Source organism: Aspergillus mulundensis (genome assembly GCF_003369625.1).
Source record: "Aspergillus mulundensis strain DSM 5745 chromosome Unknown scaffold_4, whole genome shotgun sequence".
Classification (NCBI taxonomy): Eukaryota; Fungi; Ascomycota; class Eurotiomycetes; order Eurotiales; family Aspergillaceae; genus Aspergillus; species Aspergillus mulundensis.
The window spans coordinates 1,763,021-1,780,084 of record NW_020797892.1 but is presented as its reverse complement, the minus strand read 5'-3'; the positions used below and the strand labels follow the sequence as shown (position 1 = coordinate 1,780,084).

The following is a 17,064-nucleotide window of genomic DNA, read 5'->3' as shown; positions in this document are numbered from 1 at the left end:
CTGCCGCCTTAGCGCGCGGCTAGTTCGGCGCTAACGTTCCTCCGCCCGGCGGCCTTAGGCCGCCGGATTGCGTCATTGCAACACTGCGCAGTTGCAACACCATAACGGTGATAACAGCCACGCGCATTACTCCCGGCATTAAAGCCTGCGCCCCAAAAATGACGGGACCTACGTACCAGCTCGATTGTTGACTATATATTTTTCAAAGGTTTTAAATCACATCCAAGAACCTGGTTAGCAAACTAGCTTCGCGAGAGCCCAATAATGAACTAAATACCACTTGACTAACATCACTTATCCAGCCTTTACCGGCCAAACTTGCCATGTACAAATATATATAGTTGCATCAAAGAGGTGCGCAAGAGCTAGCAACCAGATGACAGTGAAAGAATTTCCAGTATGTATCACGCGTTCATTAGGTTCAAGTCACTATCTAATAAGACAAGTCATATGATGCAAGTGGACGAATTCGAGTCTCAACACAAGACTCAAGCCAGAGGATGGGGTATAAGCAATGCGACATGCACTTTTGGGAACAGCTAGTAATAAAACAAGCATATAAATATGACAAAAGATAATAGATGTATGCAATTAGGTGGGCTTGGTCGGGCAACAGTGACCGCCCCCGCACTCAACGCCACACTCCATGAGGCAGGCCTGGGGATCCGCATCGCGGACACTTGGAGTACGGCTGGGGATTGCTGAGTGCGAGTGGGCCGAGCCTGGCTGGTTGTCCTCCGTATCACTGTCACGAGGGAACTCCGGTTGGATGGTCGATGATCGAATACCATACGCGTGCAGGCATTGGCTCACTTGTTTGGCGAGATCCATGTAACGCTCGGAGCCCTCGCCCTTGATTTCGGTGTCGACTTGGATATGGACTGAAGCAACGGTCTTGGTGTCGCTTAGCTGCCAGACATGGAGATGGTGGGCGCCAATGACCCCAGGAAGGCTTTCGATATCTTCCTTGATGTGGTCAATGCTCAAACCGTGCGGCACAGCCTGCAACAGAATGCGAGAAGCCGCTTTGCAGAGAGGAATTGCCGACGCTAGGATGATGACAGTGATGACAAGGGAAATACCAGGGTCGACGTAGAATCTCCAAGAATAATCGGTCAGCCAGATGACGAGAGCAGAGGCAATGACACCAATGTTGCCCAAGGCGTCGCCCATAACGTGTAAAAAAACGCCCCGCATGTTGAGATCATGTCCGTGATTTTTGTCCTTTGGCTTAGGTTGGGCGTGATTGTGAGACTTGTGCGGGTCGTTCTTTGCCAGATCTCTGACGTGAGCGTGCTCTGCAGTATAGTTGGCCGCTCGATCCTTGTGACCCAGCAGCGTCGAACGTTCAGTGGGCCCGAAGTTGTCTCCGCTGTCCTCGGCGCGATCGTCTGAATCGAAGCTCTCGTCATCATCCGGGAACTGGTTTCGGTTGGCTGCGATAATAATATCCTGTCTCATGCTAGCGGGGTGGCCACCAATATCTCCGAAGCCACGGCGAGAGCTGCGGTGTTGGCTGTCAAGGGTTCGACGGCGGGAGTACGCGGCGGTTGGTTCGGTAATTTGGCTCTGTGATCGATGTCAGTAGGTGCGCAAAGAGGAGGTCGGGGGTGAACCTACAGCTCCGCGCTCCGCGTGGGAGTGGCCATGATCGTGGCTATGGCCTTGCTCCGCAGCATCAACGTCCTCCTCGTCGCCATGAGAGTGTCCATGACTATGACCGTGGCCGTGCGAATGATCGTGGAATAAGACCAATCCCAGGATGTTCGACACCAACCCGGCGCATCCCACGCCGCAGACGAGCTTCGGGTTCTTGACCTCCTGCGGCTCGACCAATCTTTGTATTGCTTCGAGGAAGATGGATAGACACAGAGCGACGAGGAAGACACCGTTGACGAGAGCACCGAGGGTTTCGGCTCGTTGCCACTATTCCGGGAGTCAGGCGGGATTGCAACAAGGGCGGGGCAAGAAGGATGACACTCACTCCGTAGGTGTACATTTTAGAGGACGTTCCGCGGTTGGCAACTTTGACGGCCCATAATCCAACGAGTAGAGAGATCACATCATTCAGCTAAACATGTCAGATGCTGTAGAGTCCAGATGTTGACAGGTCGTACCATGTGAAACGAATCCGCGACGAGGGCAAGGGAGTGGACGGAGTAACCTAGCAAAGGGAGTGAGCAGAAGAAGAATATCGGAGACTGAGGAGACGAACCAGCGATCAATTCCAGCAGGAAGAAGGCCGAATCAATCACCAACAGGATCAGAATCCTGTTGGTTTTGGAGAGGCCCATGGTGTTTGCGTCGCGGAGCCTCGCGATGATGCGCGATCAGAAGACAGCTCAAAACGCGACAGAGAGCGTAACCGGCAGAACTAGGTATTGGAGAGCAGAAGGGCTGTCGTAGAGAGAGTGAAAAGGATGCATGGGCGAGAGAGAGCGAGGGATAAAAGATTGGAAGGGAGTTGGAGAAATCTTGAGCGGACGGTGCCGTAGCCAAAGAAGTGGCGGGACTTTTCTGCCTTGCTCCCCGTCTTTGCTCTTCTCATCTGCCACAGCACCCACTTCGTGCGTTCACTAGCACAGACTATACGTCTAAGTCCTTCTTTGGCAGTTTCTTCGTTCTACTAGCTCTCGCAAAGAGATTCCATTACCCAATGTCTACATCCTGATGTCCAGCGCCGGCAATCTCGTCCTCTCCGACCTCTCGTCATCCGGATTGCGTCATATCCGAGGTCGGACCTTCCGTGGTACAGGATGGTAGCACAGCATCAGCATCAACCATTGCCATCTTATATACGGACGCCGGGTTATTCCCTTCGTCCGTAAACTACATACAACCGGGAGTAGATATGCAGCTTCCGATCCAACAGCTCCTTGCGCACGGCCTTCAGAAGCACCTCGACCTCGTCCACGGTCCACCCCAGGAACCGGGTCATCAGAGCCAGCGAGTATGCATCCAGAGCTTCTAGCATGTTGGCCTGGTGAAACCTGCCCAGGCTTTTGAGCTTGGGGTCCCTAGCCCACGGAGAAAAAGGCACTTTGTATATCTCCTCTCGCACATCATCGAAACCCGCGTCGATCATCCACTGTTGATAGTTCTGGGCCACGCTGAACTCCTTCCCGAATTTCTGGCTTGCTTCGACCAAGAGATCTCGCCATTGCTGCAGATTTGTCGCTTTTTCGGCTGAATCGTCGTCGGAGAAGATACCTACTGTGAAGTCGCAGATCTCGAACCATCCGCCAGGGCTCAGGTTATCGTGGGCCTGCTTGAATAGCCTGGGGAAATCTCTGACGGACCCCTCGATGCCTCGCATATGGATATAGTCAAATGGGTGTGAGAAGTTCCAGTCGAGCTCGAAGTCGTCAATCTCAAAGCGACAATTGGGAGCCACCCTGGAGGCGTCTCAGCAGGTTATTCTGAGGGCGAGTTGAACTTACCATGTGGGTTGAATCGGGCTCAGGTCCGTTCCTGCAATCACGATCAATAGCACATCATACGGTCGAAAGGGATAGAATACCAGTAACAGTGGCGCTGGGAAAGAGGCTGTCATTCTGAGTTAGCCAAGGAAGCCAAAAATGGTGGTGCCATACTCTGCCATATCGAGAGCCCACGCTCCAGTCCCCGTCCCTAGATCAAGAATCTGCTGTATGTCTGGCTTGATGGGCGCTCGGTATAGTTCTCCCCCAAGCGTGAGATTGCAAATATGAGAGTGCTATACAACCGTCAACATTGATCAAGGGGCGTGATGTCCGTCTTACGAGGTCGAGTCGTTCTTGTTCCCGCTCATCATTAGGCTGGAAGCCGTTAGCCAGGATTGACGTCTGGAGCCGGCTTCCATACAAACAAATACTCTCCTCGTCGATACGCGTGGTATCGTCGTCCATTCTACCCCCATCAGTACCTGTCACTCGATAAGTCGGATACCAGACCTCGTATCTGAGAGGTGTCAGCGGCTTTGCTGGTCACATCGACATGAATGGGTGGGCCATACTGGTAGTTCAGGATGCTGGAGGCCAGCGATTCAGTGGAGCCTTCGACGGACCTGATACTCCGTAGGTATTTGAGTCAGTCTCGCTTACAGTAGTAGCATCGAGTGACCCACTCGACAGCATCGTCATAAAGGTCTTCATCTACCTGGGTGCCGAACGGTGAGCTGGGTGCCTGTATTTTGTGCCTGGAGACTTGCCTCGGGAACGATGGGACGATGGTCTTCCGACAGATGGGCCATGATCAGGTCAATCGAAGCACGAGTTAGATATACCATGCACGGTCCCGAGCAAGCGGGCAAGAACCCTTCAGTTATTTAACTGTGAACCACCCCTGCCGCGAAGGAATCGGCCGTTCGTCAGGCAACCCCTCGTGCCACCAAGAACTGGCGAATGAGCACAGCTCTATATTCAGCGTTCGGTCACTAGAGAACTGGCCGTTTCACCAAGACAAACTAGCATTGTCTCGAACGAATGGCGGTGGACCAAGCCAGGCATGCTGCCCCAGAGGTGCCGCTGCCATGCAGCTAGAGCCGCTAGGCAGGTGCTAAATAGCGGGCAGCATATTAAAGATGGGGCACTAAAGTGCGCACAGTTGGAGAAGGGGACTTTCGAAATCTATTTCATCCGGACGCCCCGGCAAAAAAGGGAGGATTGCTGAAGCCGTCGCATTCCAAGATGCTTCACCTCGTGCCTTATATTCTCGTCGCCTGGGTCGCTTATGTGGTCGGCCTGGTAATCTACCGGCTATACCTGTCGCCGCTGGCCAAATTCCCAGGGCCGAAGCTGGCGGCCGCGACGCTATGGTATGAAACTTATCACGATGCGTTCCGCTGGGGAAAGTACACATTTGAGATTGCGAAGATGCATGAGAAATATGGTAGGCATCTATCACTGAGAGAAAGAACGAACTGACAGGGCAGGCCCCATTGTCCGGATTAGCCCGCATGAACTGCACATCAACGACCCCGAGTACTACGAGGTGCTTTACTCGCGCGATAGCCCGCGCAACAAGTACGAGTACTTCACGAAGCAGTTCCCCGTCCCCGGCAGCTCAATCGCGACCGTTGACCATTACCACCACCGTGTCATCCGCTCCAACATGAACCCGTACTTTTCGATCACCCGCGCGCGCAAACAGGAGCCGCTCGTCCAGGTTTTGGTCAACAAGCTTGTCGAGCGTCTGCAGGCATACAAGGGCACACAAACACCGATCAATCTTCAACACCCGTTCACCTGCTTCGCGACGGATGTTGTGTCAGACTACTCCATGGGCGTGGGATTCCACTACCTCGACTCGCCGGACTTTATCCCCAACTGGAGCGACACCCTGGCCTGGAGTGTGAAGAACGGTGTATTCCTCAAGGCGTTCCCGTGGTCGGGCGCGCTGCTCAACTCCATGCCGCAATGGCTGCTTTCCCGCGTCTACCCAGGCATGGGTCTCGTCTTTCAGTTCCAGGACCGATGCAACAAGATCGTCCAGAGGATCATGGCTGAGCAGAAGGAGAAGGGATATGAACAGGTTAAAGACCAGTTCGACCACCCGACATTCTTCCACGACGTTCTTAACAGCAACCTTCCTGAACACCTGAAGACTCCTGATCGATTGGCGCGCGAGGTTCAAGCAGTGATTGGCGCTGGATCGGAAACGACCGGCAAGATGTTAACATGGACGATGTACTATCTGCTCGAGAACCCGGAGAAGATGGACGCTCTCAAGGAGGAGCTGAACCGGTTGGATCCGGATCAGACGGCGACTCTTGTGGACTTCGAGAAGATGCCTTACTTGACTTCTGTCATGCTCGAGGGACTTAGGTACGTCGCTACCAACAAAACTGCAGACGGAACTAACGGTTATCAGACTCTCCTACGGCTCCAGCTCACGTCTACAACGTATCGCTCCCGATCGCGACCTCAAGTTCAACGACTGGTCGATCCCAGCCGGAGTAAGCACCCTGAAGCCGTATACAAACAACTACTAACGAATTAGACCCCCGTCGGCATGACCAGTGCCTTGATGCACCACAACGAAGATATCTTCCCTGACTCCCGGGAGTTCATCCCCGAACGATGGGTGGACCCCGAGAGGCGCAAGTACCTCGAGAAGTACATGGTGTCCTTTACCAAGGGATCGCGTCAGTGCGTCGGAATGAAGTATGCTCCCCTGCTTCCAAATTGGATAATGATTTATCTAACAACAACAGTTTGGCCAAATCGGAGATCCTCCTTTGCCTCCCGGCCGTCGTCCGCAATGTAAACATGGAGCTGTTCGAAACGACCCGCAAAGACGCGACTCTTGCCCATGATCTTTTCCTTGGCTTCGCGGAGGAGGGAAGTAAGGGTGTGCGTGTTCTGATTCGGTAAACGGACGGCAGACAACTTACGGATCACTTTCGATTATGGACCGCATCTTGATACCATACCAATAATATAACTATGTCCTACTCCACCCGATACCGACTCGTCGTCCGACACCACTCCTCATTCCCACTAGCCAGGTACTTAAGAGCCTGGACATACCTCTCCCCTTCTTCAGACAATGGCCCCAACCCCCCTGCCACCCGCTCCATCTCCCCTTCCAGCTCTCTAGCAGCCACCCAAAGCACCCTCTTCGCCCCCTCAAACCCAATCCCCAGATTCCTGGCCAAGATCGGAACAACCGAGCACAGAGCCCCGCCTTCCTCGTTACTCTCATCCGCCTCCTTAAGCTCCTTTTCCCACGAGAGGATATCGTTCGCGATAATCACGTGCCGGATCATGAGTTTCTCGAGGCCCTTGAACTTCACCTTTTCATCCTCCGAGAGCACGATATCGTTCGCGAAGCGGCTGAGCGCCGTGAAGAAACTAGGTATCCCATCAGCTTTGCACCCTATAATCACCATAATGCACGAAATAGAAAGGGCATGGTAGCATACTCCCCACCCACATCCCCATACCGAAACTCAAAGTACTCATCCAACCCCGTAACCTCGAGCCTCCTCTTATCCGTCTGCGCGAGGAACAGCGTCACAGCACCGTTCAAAACATCCCCCGCAAGCTCCGGGCTCTGGACGTTCATATCCCCAATCACCTTCCCCAGGATCCTCTCCACAGGAACCGCGTCGTCGGCCGTCGTGGCTCCCTGCATGATAGCCAGTAATCTAGCCCCTATTTTCCGGGCGTCGGCGATGGACATCTGGCTGAATGCGTCTGTTCTCGGCGTTAATCAATGTGTCTTCACGATGAGCAGGAGGGGGCGGACCGTCGAGAATCGCCGTCAAAGACGTGAACAGCGCTGCGCTCTCGAGCCGCTCGATCTGGCTCTCGGGGTAGAGGAGCGCCGTGAAGCGCGGGAGGTCCTGGCTTTCAAAGGCATTTTTGGTTTGCTGGGATGAGAAGGGGTAGGTGCTGTCCAGGTAGGCGTGCACCGATGCGGTGAGGTGCAAGGCATCTGGGTGGGATTTTACGGGGAGGGTTGTGCTTGTTGGGCTGGACATGTTCGGTTCATGGACTCTGTAGGTAAGGGGTGGATGAGCGGTGGGATGAGAGATGGAGAGGGAGATGGATGGAGATCAGGATCAGGAGAGGTGGACGTGAGTCGAAGTTGCTTTTGCTCAGATTCTGCCCCACCTCAGCTGGCTGCTGGTCGCGATCGAGGTTCGAGACGCGAGTCTTCTCTTGCAAAACAAATGATTTGCGCGACATGTTGCAGGCGCTGGATCCAGCTGTTGGTCTATCTTAGCAAGCGTGTCTGCCTTGACCGTCTGAAATGCTGAGGGCTGGCAGCAAGGAAGAGGATATATATATCCATATATTCTACTCGGCGTCCCGGATATTGTGCTGCTGTGCACCGAACTCTCGAGATTTACTGCTGGCAGGAGGGAGCTTACAGTTCAAGGCATTAGGCCTCGGATTATTATTTATATAGGTACTAGATTATTGGAAACTTTGCCGGTGCACATTACGGAGCATATGTATATTACTCCGCAATTCAGTCTTGAGCTTGGTAGGGCCAGCTAGCCCTAACTTGTCCCCCTTACGCACGTCATCCTCGCCAGCTCGGAGAGACTTCAACGTCCCTCACGGAGGACTTGACTTTTGATGAGCAAAGAACTCTGATAGTATTGAGAGAGTACTAAGAAGCTAAGAACAACGCAGCCACTAACTATAGTAGGCAGCGGCGCGGGGTTACCTAACCTAAATAACTTATTTTTTAACTCCTGGCTAGTTACCTTTAACATGGCCCCCTAGGTAAAAGGCTATAAAGCTAGTAAGATTTTTTAAATAAAAAAAATAAGCTTTATATAATAATTTAAATATAAAATATTTTTATATTATATTACATGCTGTACTTTAAAATTAATATATATAAAAAATAAAATATTAAATTTTTTAATACTTGCTATTTTTACTAACTAGCCTAAAAGCCTTTTAAAATTTATTAAAATTAATTATATTAAGCAGCTTAATAAAATTATTAATAGGATTTTTTTTATTATTAACATGGCTAAATATAATAATACTGTGGTTTCATTAACAGTGTTAATGCCTTAGGCCACTTTATCAGCCATGGCAATGCCAAGGCCTAGGGATATTAATAACCTTAAGAAATAATGCTTAGGCCTTACCACCTTAAATAAAAGTTATATAAAGCACTTAAAGGCCTTAATAAAAAACCTTTAAATAATTTTATATTTAATTTCTTTTTTATATATTTTTTTTTAATTACCTAGCCTTACTAGCCAGGTAATTTTTAGTACTAGTATTATTATATTTAATAATATATTTTTAATTATTTAATTAATAAGCTTTTTTAATATTATAAAATTTAATTAAATATAGTAATAAGGTAATTATTATACTTAATTATTAAGGTTACTTAATAATATATTTATAATAAGGCTTATTAATAATATAAACTACTTAATACTACCTATACCTTTTTAATAAAAAAAAAATTAAAGCTTAAAAAATTTTTAAGGGGCCTAAAAGCTATACTAAAAATATTAATAAAAATAATTAATAATTATTTAACTTAAAAACCCTTTTTATTAACACTAGCAAGAAATATTTATTTAATTATTATTTTAAAAAACTTTATGCTTGGGTAGCAAGGTAACTAAAGTTTTTTTTATAATTAATAATAATAAGGGTTATTACCTTGCCTATATATTTAATTAAAAAATTATATTTTTAATTATATAAATAAAAAAGTTTAAAATTTTTTTAACTAGTAACTTAACCCTAATTATATAAAAATTTTTTTATAATAATTATTATTACTACTAGCTTTTTAAAATAAGGGTAATAATTAAAAATATTAAGCAAGGGTAACACTTGTGCTATAAAAACTATTAAAAAAAATAAAAAAAATATTAACTATTTTAACCTAGTTTTTTATTTAATTCTTAATTTATTAAAACTTTTTCTTAGTATTTTATTTAACTTTAATTAACTAATTACTATAAAATACCTTATAAATCTAATTAACCTTACTAACCCCGCGGTTATTACGTAGTATAACTTATAATATATAAAGGTTAAGTTTTTTTAAAAATAAACTAGCTAAAATAAAAAAACCTAAGGGCTATTTTTTTAATTTACCTTTATAAATAACTTATTTTATAAGTGCTAGGAAAACGCCCGCGGCTAGCTATTTAATAAACTAACTATTTAAAAAATCTTTAATTTTAAGGGTATTACTAAATATAAAGGCTATATTAACTTAAATATAGCTAAGATATAAATTTAAGATATAAATTATTATTTTTATAATAAATATATTTTTTATAACTAAGACTTTAATAAGTATAAAAAAGTCCTAATTATTACTAACTTTTTTACTAGCTAGGCTAAAAAGTGCTGGAATGCTTACTAGTTTTAAAAAAATTAAGAAACCATACCTAAATAAATTTTTAATTTTAAGTAACTTAAGAATTAAGTTTATTAAAACTTTAAAAAGTATTTTAGTACTTAAAAATACTATTTTTACTACTAAAACATGGCCTAAAATAGTATTAAAGTATAAAACTATAATAATTATTTTTAAGTTACTATTAGCCTGCTTAAATACCTTATTTTTATAAAGGTTTAAATTATAAACTTTATTAATAAAGCTAAACCTAAACTTTAGGTTAAATAAGCTTATAATTATAATTACTTTATTATTTTTAAAATAGTAATTAAATATTTTACCTTATATAAGCAAAGCCTTTATATAAAAGAATTTACTTAAAAAGGCTTTAATAATTATTTTTTTATATAATTTTAGCTTTAATAAAAAATCTAGCCGCCGTGACCTAAATATTATAAACTTAAGTATTATTAAAATTACTTTAATTAAAGCCCTAGTTAAAAATCCTATATTAAAAGGTTATAATTAAAATTATTAACTTATTAGTTAAGGTAATTAAAAAAAAAAGTATAAAACCTTTAGTTTGCCCCTGCACTTAATACTAATTTAAATTTTAATAATATTAACTAAAAGAATAATATACTTATAACTGCCTTTATTTTAACTATAATAATAATAAGTATTTTTACCCTAATTATTTTAAGCTACCTTATTTAGGAAACAGGACTAGCTGCTAAATTTAAAAGTATTAATAGCTAAAATAATAAAAGCTTTTAAATATATTTTTTTTATTATTATTAACCTTTTTAAAAATTTTTTTAAAAATTTAAAATAGAAGAACCCTAAGCCTTGTATAATATTATTTACTTTTTAAGTTATTAAAATTAAGCTATATATTATTAATAAAAATATTTTATAATACTAGGTAAGTATTAGTATTAACCTTACTAGTACTAAATATTTTTAAGTTCTTATGAATATAGGCGCAGGATAATTTTTTATTAATAAAAAATATTTATACTTATTATAATTATATAAAGTAAAGGGCTTGCTTAATAAACTTAAAGTTACTATAGTTAATAAATAATAAATAAAAATATATAAAAGCTTTTAAGTACCACTCGCGCTTAGTAATTAAAAGTATATTTATTATTTATAAAAAATAAATATTTTAAAATATAATATTATCCTAAAAAAGAACTAGCTTTATAAATATCTTTTAAGGGTAAATTTTAGTATTAATAAGATATATCTCCCCGCTATTAATAAAAAACACCTTTTTATTATTAAGCTTATTTAAACTTAACCTAATATTAATAGTATCTAAACTTTTTTAAAAATTATATTAGTAAAGCAAGTTAAGCGCCTGCTATAAAAGCAAATTTAACAGGCCTTTTTTATTATTATTTATTTTAATTTTAACTAGGATAAGGGCACGGAAAAGGGATTTAAAATATTTAAATTAGCTAAAAAAATTACTTAAAAATTTATAAATTAGTTTAAAAAAAAACTCCTGCTAACTTTTTTTTTAAAATAAAATATAATTTATAATATTAATATAGGTAATTCTCCTTTTATTAACTAACCCTTTTATTTACTTTTCTAGGATAAGCTTAAAAAGCTGAAAAAGTAACTTACCAAGCTTTTAAAAAAATATTATTTATGTTTTTATTAGCCCTTGGGGATTTTTAGTTATTTTTATTTTAAAGCCTGGTGGTAAATAGCGTATATATATTAATTACTAATTATTAAATTAAAAAATTATTAAGAATGGCTATCCACTTCCCTGTATTAGAAATTTTATTAATTTTATAAAACCTACCTAATATCTTTTTAAAATTAACCTTTTTTTAAAATATTAGCAGGTGTAAATAGGCAAGGTATTAGTTTAAAAAACAGCCTTTAATACTATTTTTAAAAAATATAAATTTTTAATAATACTATTTAGGCTAAATAATACCCTAGCTACCTTTTAAATATTAATAAACCAAGTTTTTACCCCTTATATAAAAAAACTTGTATTATATACCTTAATAATATTTTTATTTTTTTTAACTTTATTAAAAAGTATAAAAAATACCTTTACTAAATTATAATAGCCCTTTAAAATAATAAGTTATTTATTAAAGGCTTTAAGTATATTTTTACTATAAAAAAATTAAAGTTTTATAGCTATATTATTAGGCATGAATACGCTTAACCCATGCTAGTAAAGTTAAATATTATTTAAAATTAGCTAAGATTTTAAAATATTTATAAAGTCTGGTAATTCCTGGGCCTTGCCATGTATTATTAAAAATATATTAAAAATTTTACTAAAATTACTATACTGCTATATAAACTTCTTAAAAAAATATTATTAAGTAAAAAAAAAGTATTATATAATATAATAAAATATTTAATATAAACTTATATTTATTATTTTAAAAAAGGTATTAACTAATACTTTAGTGCTTAAAATTATAAAGCTATATAAATCCTTTAAAATTAAAATAAATATCTTAAAGTAAGTAATTAGCATAGTTTTTAGCTAGCAGGATAACTAGGGACGTTAGTATTTTATTATTTATAATAATTATAAATTTAATAATATTAAAAAAAATTACTTAATATAGGAAAAAAAGCTTTTTATAATTAAAAAGGTATTATATTAATAAAATTACTACCTTAAAAATAACATTATAACTAAAGTTATTACTAATTATAAAAGTTTTAAGTACTTTATTATTATAAAAACTTATTTTAAGTAACTAGTACGGTAGGTAAAAAAGTTTTAAATATATAACCTAAATATTTATTATTACCTGGGTGTAAAAACTATTATTTTTAATATTTTTAATTAAAAACCTAACTTTATTAAAAATGGCCCTGCTAATACTTAAAGTAACTAAAATAAAAAAATAATAAATACTTAGGTTAAGTGTATAATACTAATATTAATAATTATATTAGCTAAAAATAAAGAAAATATTAAAAAAATATAATAATAACCTACCTTAAAAATAGTTAATTACTTAATAATAAATTTTTTATAAATTAAGTATAATAAAAAAGTAAGGATTTTTATTAAGGCCCTTAACCAGGCGTAAAACTTAATATTATAAAAAATATTTTTTTATATATTAAATTAAATAATTAGGAGGCACTATATTTATAAATATTTTTTTAAAAAAATTTTATACGTAAAATATATAAGTTTTATAATTACCTAAAATATTTAAGCCTTTTAAACATAATTAATAATTATACTTAATAGCCTGTAATAAAAAAAAATATTTAGCATGTAATTTATGCTTACCCTACTTATTAAATTATATAAAGGTTATAACTAGGGCTAAAGTATAAGGCGTAATTTTATATATTTAAAAAAAACATGCAATTTTTTAAGTAATAAAAAATTAACCTTATTAAGGTACTACTAATAATACTTAATAATAATAAATAAATTATTATAGCTATTAATTATATAATAGGCTAGCTAGTTACTAAAGTTATTTTTAATATTAAAAATAAAATAATAGCAAGATTTTTATATAAAAATTTTTTTATTTACTATAGGGCTATAGTAAAATTAATATTAAATAATAATTTAAACCTATTATTTAAGGTTATTACTTATTTTATATAATTATTAAAAATAAAATATTATATTACTATACTATATTACCCTAAAATAAATAAATATATTAAGTAATTAAATAAAATCCTTAGCTTAATACTTACAAGAATATTACTTAAAAAGCTAATAAAATTATAAAATTAGTACTTAAATTAGGTATTATTTACTACATGCATTAAATTATATAATATTACTAGTATAAGTTTTTTTAAACTTTTATATAATATTTAACCGCGCCTTTTTATAAATAATATATTTATAAAAATTATTGTTATAAAAAACTGTATTTTTAAGTTATAACATACTTAAATTATTACTAATAAATATTTATTAGCTTATATTATTAAGTAATAATATATTTATAATTATAAGGTAAAGTATTACCTATTTTAAAAAAATAATTAGGTCCTAATTAAAAATAAAAACCTATAAAAATTTAATATTAAGTAGTTTAAACCTTATAAGGTGCTAAAATTATACCTACTAGGCATATATATTATTATTAAACTAAATAAATATATTATTTATAATCTTATTAATAAATAACGCCTTATTTATATAAAAGTTAATAATTTAAAAAAGCTTTAGGCAAGTATATAATTATAAAAAGCCTTTAAAAAGTAAGGTTAAAAAATTATAAAATTAATTAAGATATAATAAGTTATTAATGCTATTAAGCCTTTAACCCCTTTTTATTTTAACTTATTAATATAAACAAGGGCGGAATAAAATAAGCATAAAATAAAAAATTATTTTTAAACTAAGTAAAAAAGGGTGCTATTATTAATAAGCTTATTATTAAAAATAAAAAGCATGTTAAAAAAGTAAGAGCTTTTAAGGCTAGTAATACTTTAGTAATAAAAATATTATAAATAAAAACTTATAACCTTATTTAGTATATATTTTTAAAGTTAAAATTAAATAAAAAATAAACTTTAAAAAAAGACTTACTAATTTTAATTAATAATTTAATAAAAAAAACCATTAATAAATACTAAAAATACTAACCTTTAAAAAATACTAAAAAAACTAGCACCAAGCGTGACTTTCCTATTATTATTTTAAATTATTATATTTAAAAAAAAGTATTTTATATAAAAAAAAAGCGTAGTGCCCATGCTAAAAAAAACTTAGTAAGTATTTTACTAATATTTTATTTATTTTATTTAAAAAAATTAATTAACTTACGCTTTATTATTACTATAAACTATTTTATTACTAGCCTTAACTACCTTTAAATTTTTTATCCTACTTAAAGTAAAAGCTACTTACTACTTTATATTTAAATTTACCTTGCTAAACTTAGCAAGCTCCTTATTTATAGTTATTTTATTATTAATATTTATACCCATGTCCCTGTTTTTATTAAAACCTAAATTATTATTTAGGACTTTATAAAAGTAACTAACTTTTTTTTAAATTTTAAAAATAAAATTTCCTTTTTTTATTATTTTATTAAGCGCTGCTTGCGAGCCTGGGACACCTAATATTAATAATTAAAAATATTATTAACTAACTTAAAAAAGAAAGACTTACCTTTAAAAAAAATATTAAAAAAAAACTAAAATTAAAAGAAAATTTAAATAAATTAAGTTAATATATATTTTAATATTAATAATAATAATTTTTTATATTAAAAAAAAAATTTAAAAAAAAATAATTAAAGGTAAAAGGGTGTTTACCTGCACTTATTAAATTTAAAACTTAAAATTACTTTAAAAAAAATTAAGCTACTTAAACCTTTACTTTAAAATAAGGTTTAACTAAATTAAAAATTTTATTAATACTTTTAAAATATATTAATAAGCCTAAAGGGCCAGTAGTAAAATAAAAATAAATAAATAGTTAAAAAAAAAGTAATAATAAAAAAAAGCCCTAGTATAAAAACTTAATTATATTAATAAGTTAAATCTTAACCTAAATTACTAAAATTAACTTTAAAATAAAACAAGTAAAAGCATATTATTAATTAAAAAGCCCTTAAATTATTAAAATTTATTAAAAGTGCTTCCGGGCTTTTTTACATAGTAATTAAAAAAGGTTATAATAAAAGCTTTTTATTTAAAAAATTATAAGGTAAAATAATAAACTCCTGTATAAAATCTAAAACTTTATTAAAAAGCTTAAAAAAAAGTAAAAAGTAGGTGCTAGCTTAAAAATAGTATAATATTTTTAAAAAAATTTAGGGCTTATTATAGGGTTCTTAATATTATTAATTATATTATTAAAATTTATAAACTTTATTTTTTTATTATTATTAAGGTTAATTTTTAAAATAATAAACTATATGGGCTTCTTACCCTTACTTTTACCTAGTAATTAATAATCACGCTTAAATATTTTATTAAAATTTACCTACTTTTTTAAAGCCTGCTTTAATAATAATATTACTTGCTTTTTTATTATATAAAGCTTATTTATTTTTATTATATAAATTACTATATTAAAGGTCCTATACTTTTTAATAAATTTATAAAATATTAGTAATTAAGTATTATAAGGTAAAAATTTTTTTTTTATATTATTAACTTATTATTTTACTTAATAAGTTAAAAGGCTACCACGGTCTAAAAAAAGCACTAGGCTTATTAATATATAAAAATATAATAAGCACATGCTTTTTAAAAAAGCACCTAACCCTTAAGCTTAGGGGCTTAAATATATATAATAAAAATTATTTTAAATAATATTTTATAGTTATTATAGGCTACTTTTTAATTAATAATAATACCTTATTATTATAAGGCTATAGTAAATTATTAATACTAATTTTTAATAATATAAACTTCGCGCGCGCCAAGCCTAGTAAATACTTAATTTAAGTTTTTATAAATAAAAAAAAAAGCCTTAAGCAGCTTTAATAACTTATAAAATTTTATAAATATAATAACATGTTAGCTTTTATTATTATTAACCTAGTTAAAAAAAAAGCACTTACTAAAAAAAGTTATAAAAAAATTATTTACTATTTTACTACTAGTGCGGCTAGTTTTTACCTTTTTTTAAAAAAAAAGTTACTATAGTATTTTACTTATATTTAAAGGGTAATATATTAAACTTTTTAAGGGCTATAATAAAAAATTTTAATAAAAAAAAAGTAAAAAAAAAAGCTAAAATATTGAAAAAATTTATAAAAAGTTCTAGGAAAATATAAAAAAAAATAAGCAAAAAGGTATTATTTATTAATAAAAAAAATAATATTATAATAAGGGTATTACTAGTAATAAGCAAGTTATTAATAAAAGTTTTTATAATTATTATAATAATAAGACCTTACCCTAAATACTTTAAATATTTTATTAAAAAGCTTTTTTTTTAAATAAATAGTAAATAATTGCTATTATAAAATTTAAAATATTTAATATTTAATATTACCAGTTATAAAAGCTAAAATTATTATTTATAAAAAATATATTAAAAGCAAGTACCCTAAGCAAAAAAAAAGATATTATTTTATATTATAATTTAATATAATAAGGCAAAAATTAAAAAAAAAGCCATAGGATAATTATAAAAAAAAATATAAAAAAAAAATAAAAAAATTAAAAAAAAGCTTTATATAAGCGCGGGGTTAACCTTACTTTAAAGTTAAATTTTTATTAAAATTTATAATAAATTTTTAT

The 17,064-nt window shown here is 34.4% G+C and overlaps 4 protein-coding genes across 4 annotated transcripts; 1 reads left to right on the top strand and 3 right to left on the bottom strand.

Annotated features, from left to right (window-relative positions):
* Positions 1-591: 591 nt before the first annotated feature.
* DSM5745_05056 (cation diffusion facilitator family transporter) lies at positions 592-2,294 on the bottom strand (the record flags this gene model as incomplete). The annotated part of the gene is made up of 5 exons (XM_026747072.1): positions 592-1,569; positions 1,621-1,926; positions 1,985-2,071; positions 2,118-2,164; positions 2,216-2,294. The coding sequence occupies 5 exons, from the start codon at positions 2,292-2,294 to the stop codon at positions 592-594; spliced, it is 1,497 nt and encodes a 498-aa protein (XP_026604552.1).
* A 515-nt stretch (positions 2,295-2,809) lies between these two features.
* DSM5745_05055 (class I SAM-dependent methyltransferase) lies at positions 2,810-3,887 on the bottom strand (the record flags this gene model as incomplete). The annotated part of the gene is made up of 5 exons (XM_026747071.1): positions 2,810-3,395; positions 3,441-3,471; positions 3,521-3,546; positions 3,594-3,715; positions 3,762-3,887. The coding sequence occupies 5 exons, from the start codon at positions 3,885-3,887 to the stop codon at positions 2,810-2,812; spliced, it is 891 nt and encodes a 296-aa protein (XP_026604551.1).
* A 780-nt stretch (positions 3,888-4,667) lies between these two features.
* Positions 4,668-6,353, top strand: DSM5745_05054 (cytochrome P450; the record flags this gene model as incomplete). Its single annotated transcript, XM_026747070.1, has 5 exons — positions 4,668-4,869; positions 4,913-5,804; positions 5,851-5,935; positions 5,980-6,143; positions 6,194-6,353. The coding sequence occupies 5 exons, from the start codon at positions 4,668-4,670 to the stop codon at positions 6,351-6,353; spliced, it is 1,503 nt and encodes a 500-aa protein (XP_026604550.1).
* Positions 6,354-6,430: 77 nt separating this feature from the next.
* DSM5745_05053 (uncharacterized protein) lies at positions 6,431-7,465 on the bottom strand (the record flags this gene model as incomplete). The annotated part of the gene is made up of 3 exons (XM_026747069.1): positions 6,431-6,833; positions 6,905-7,178; positions 7,231-7,465. 3 exons carry the CDS (start codon positions 7,463-7,465, stop codon positions 6,431-6,433), a joined length of 912 nt encoding a protein of 303 aa, XP_026604549.1.
* Positions 7,466-17,064: the final 9,599 nt, after the last annotated feature.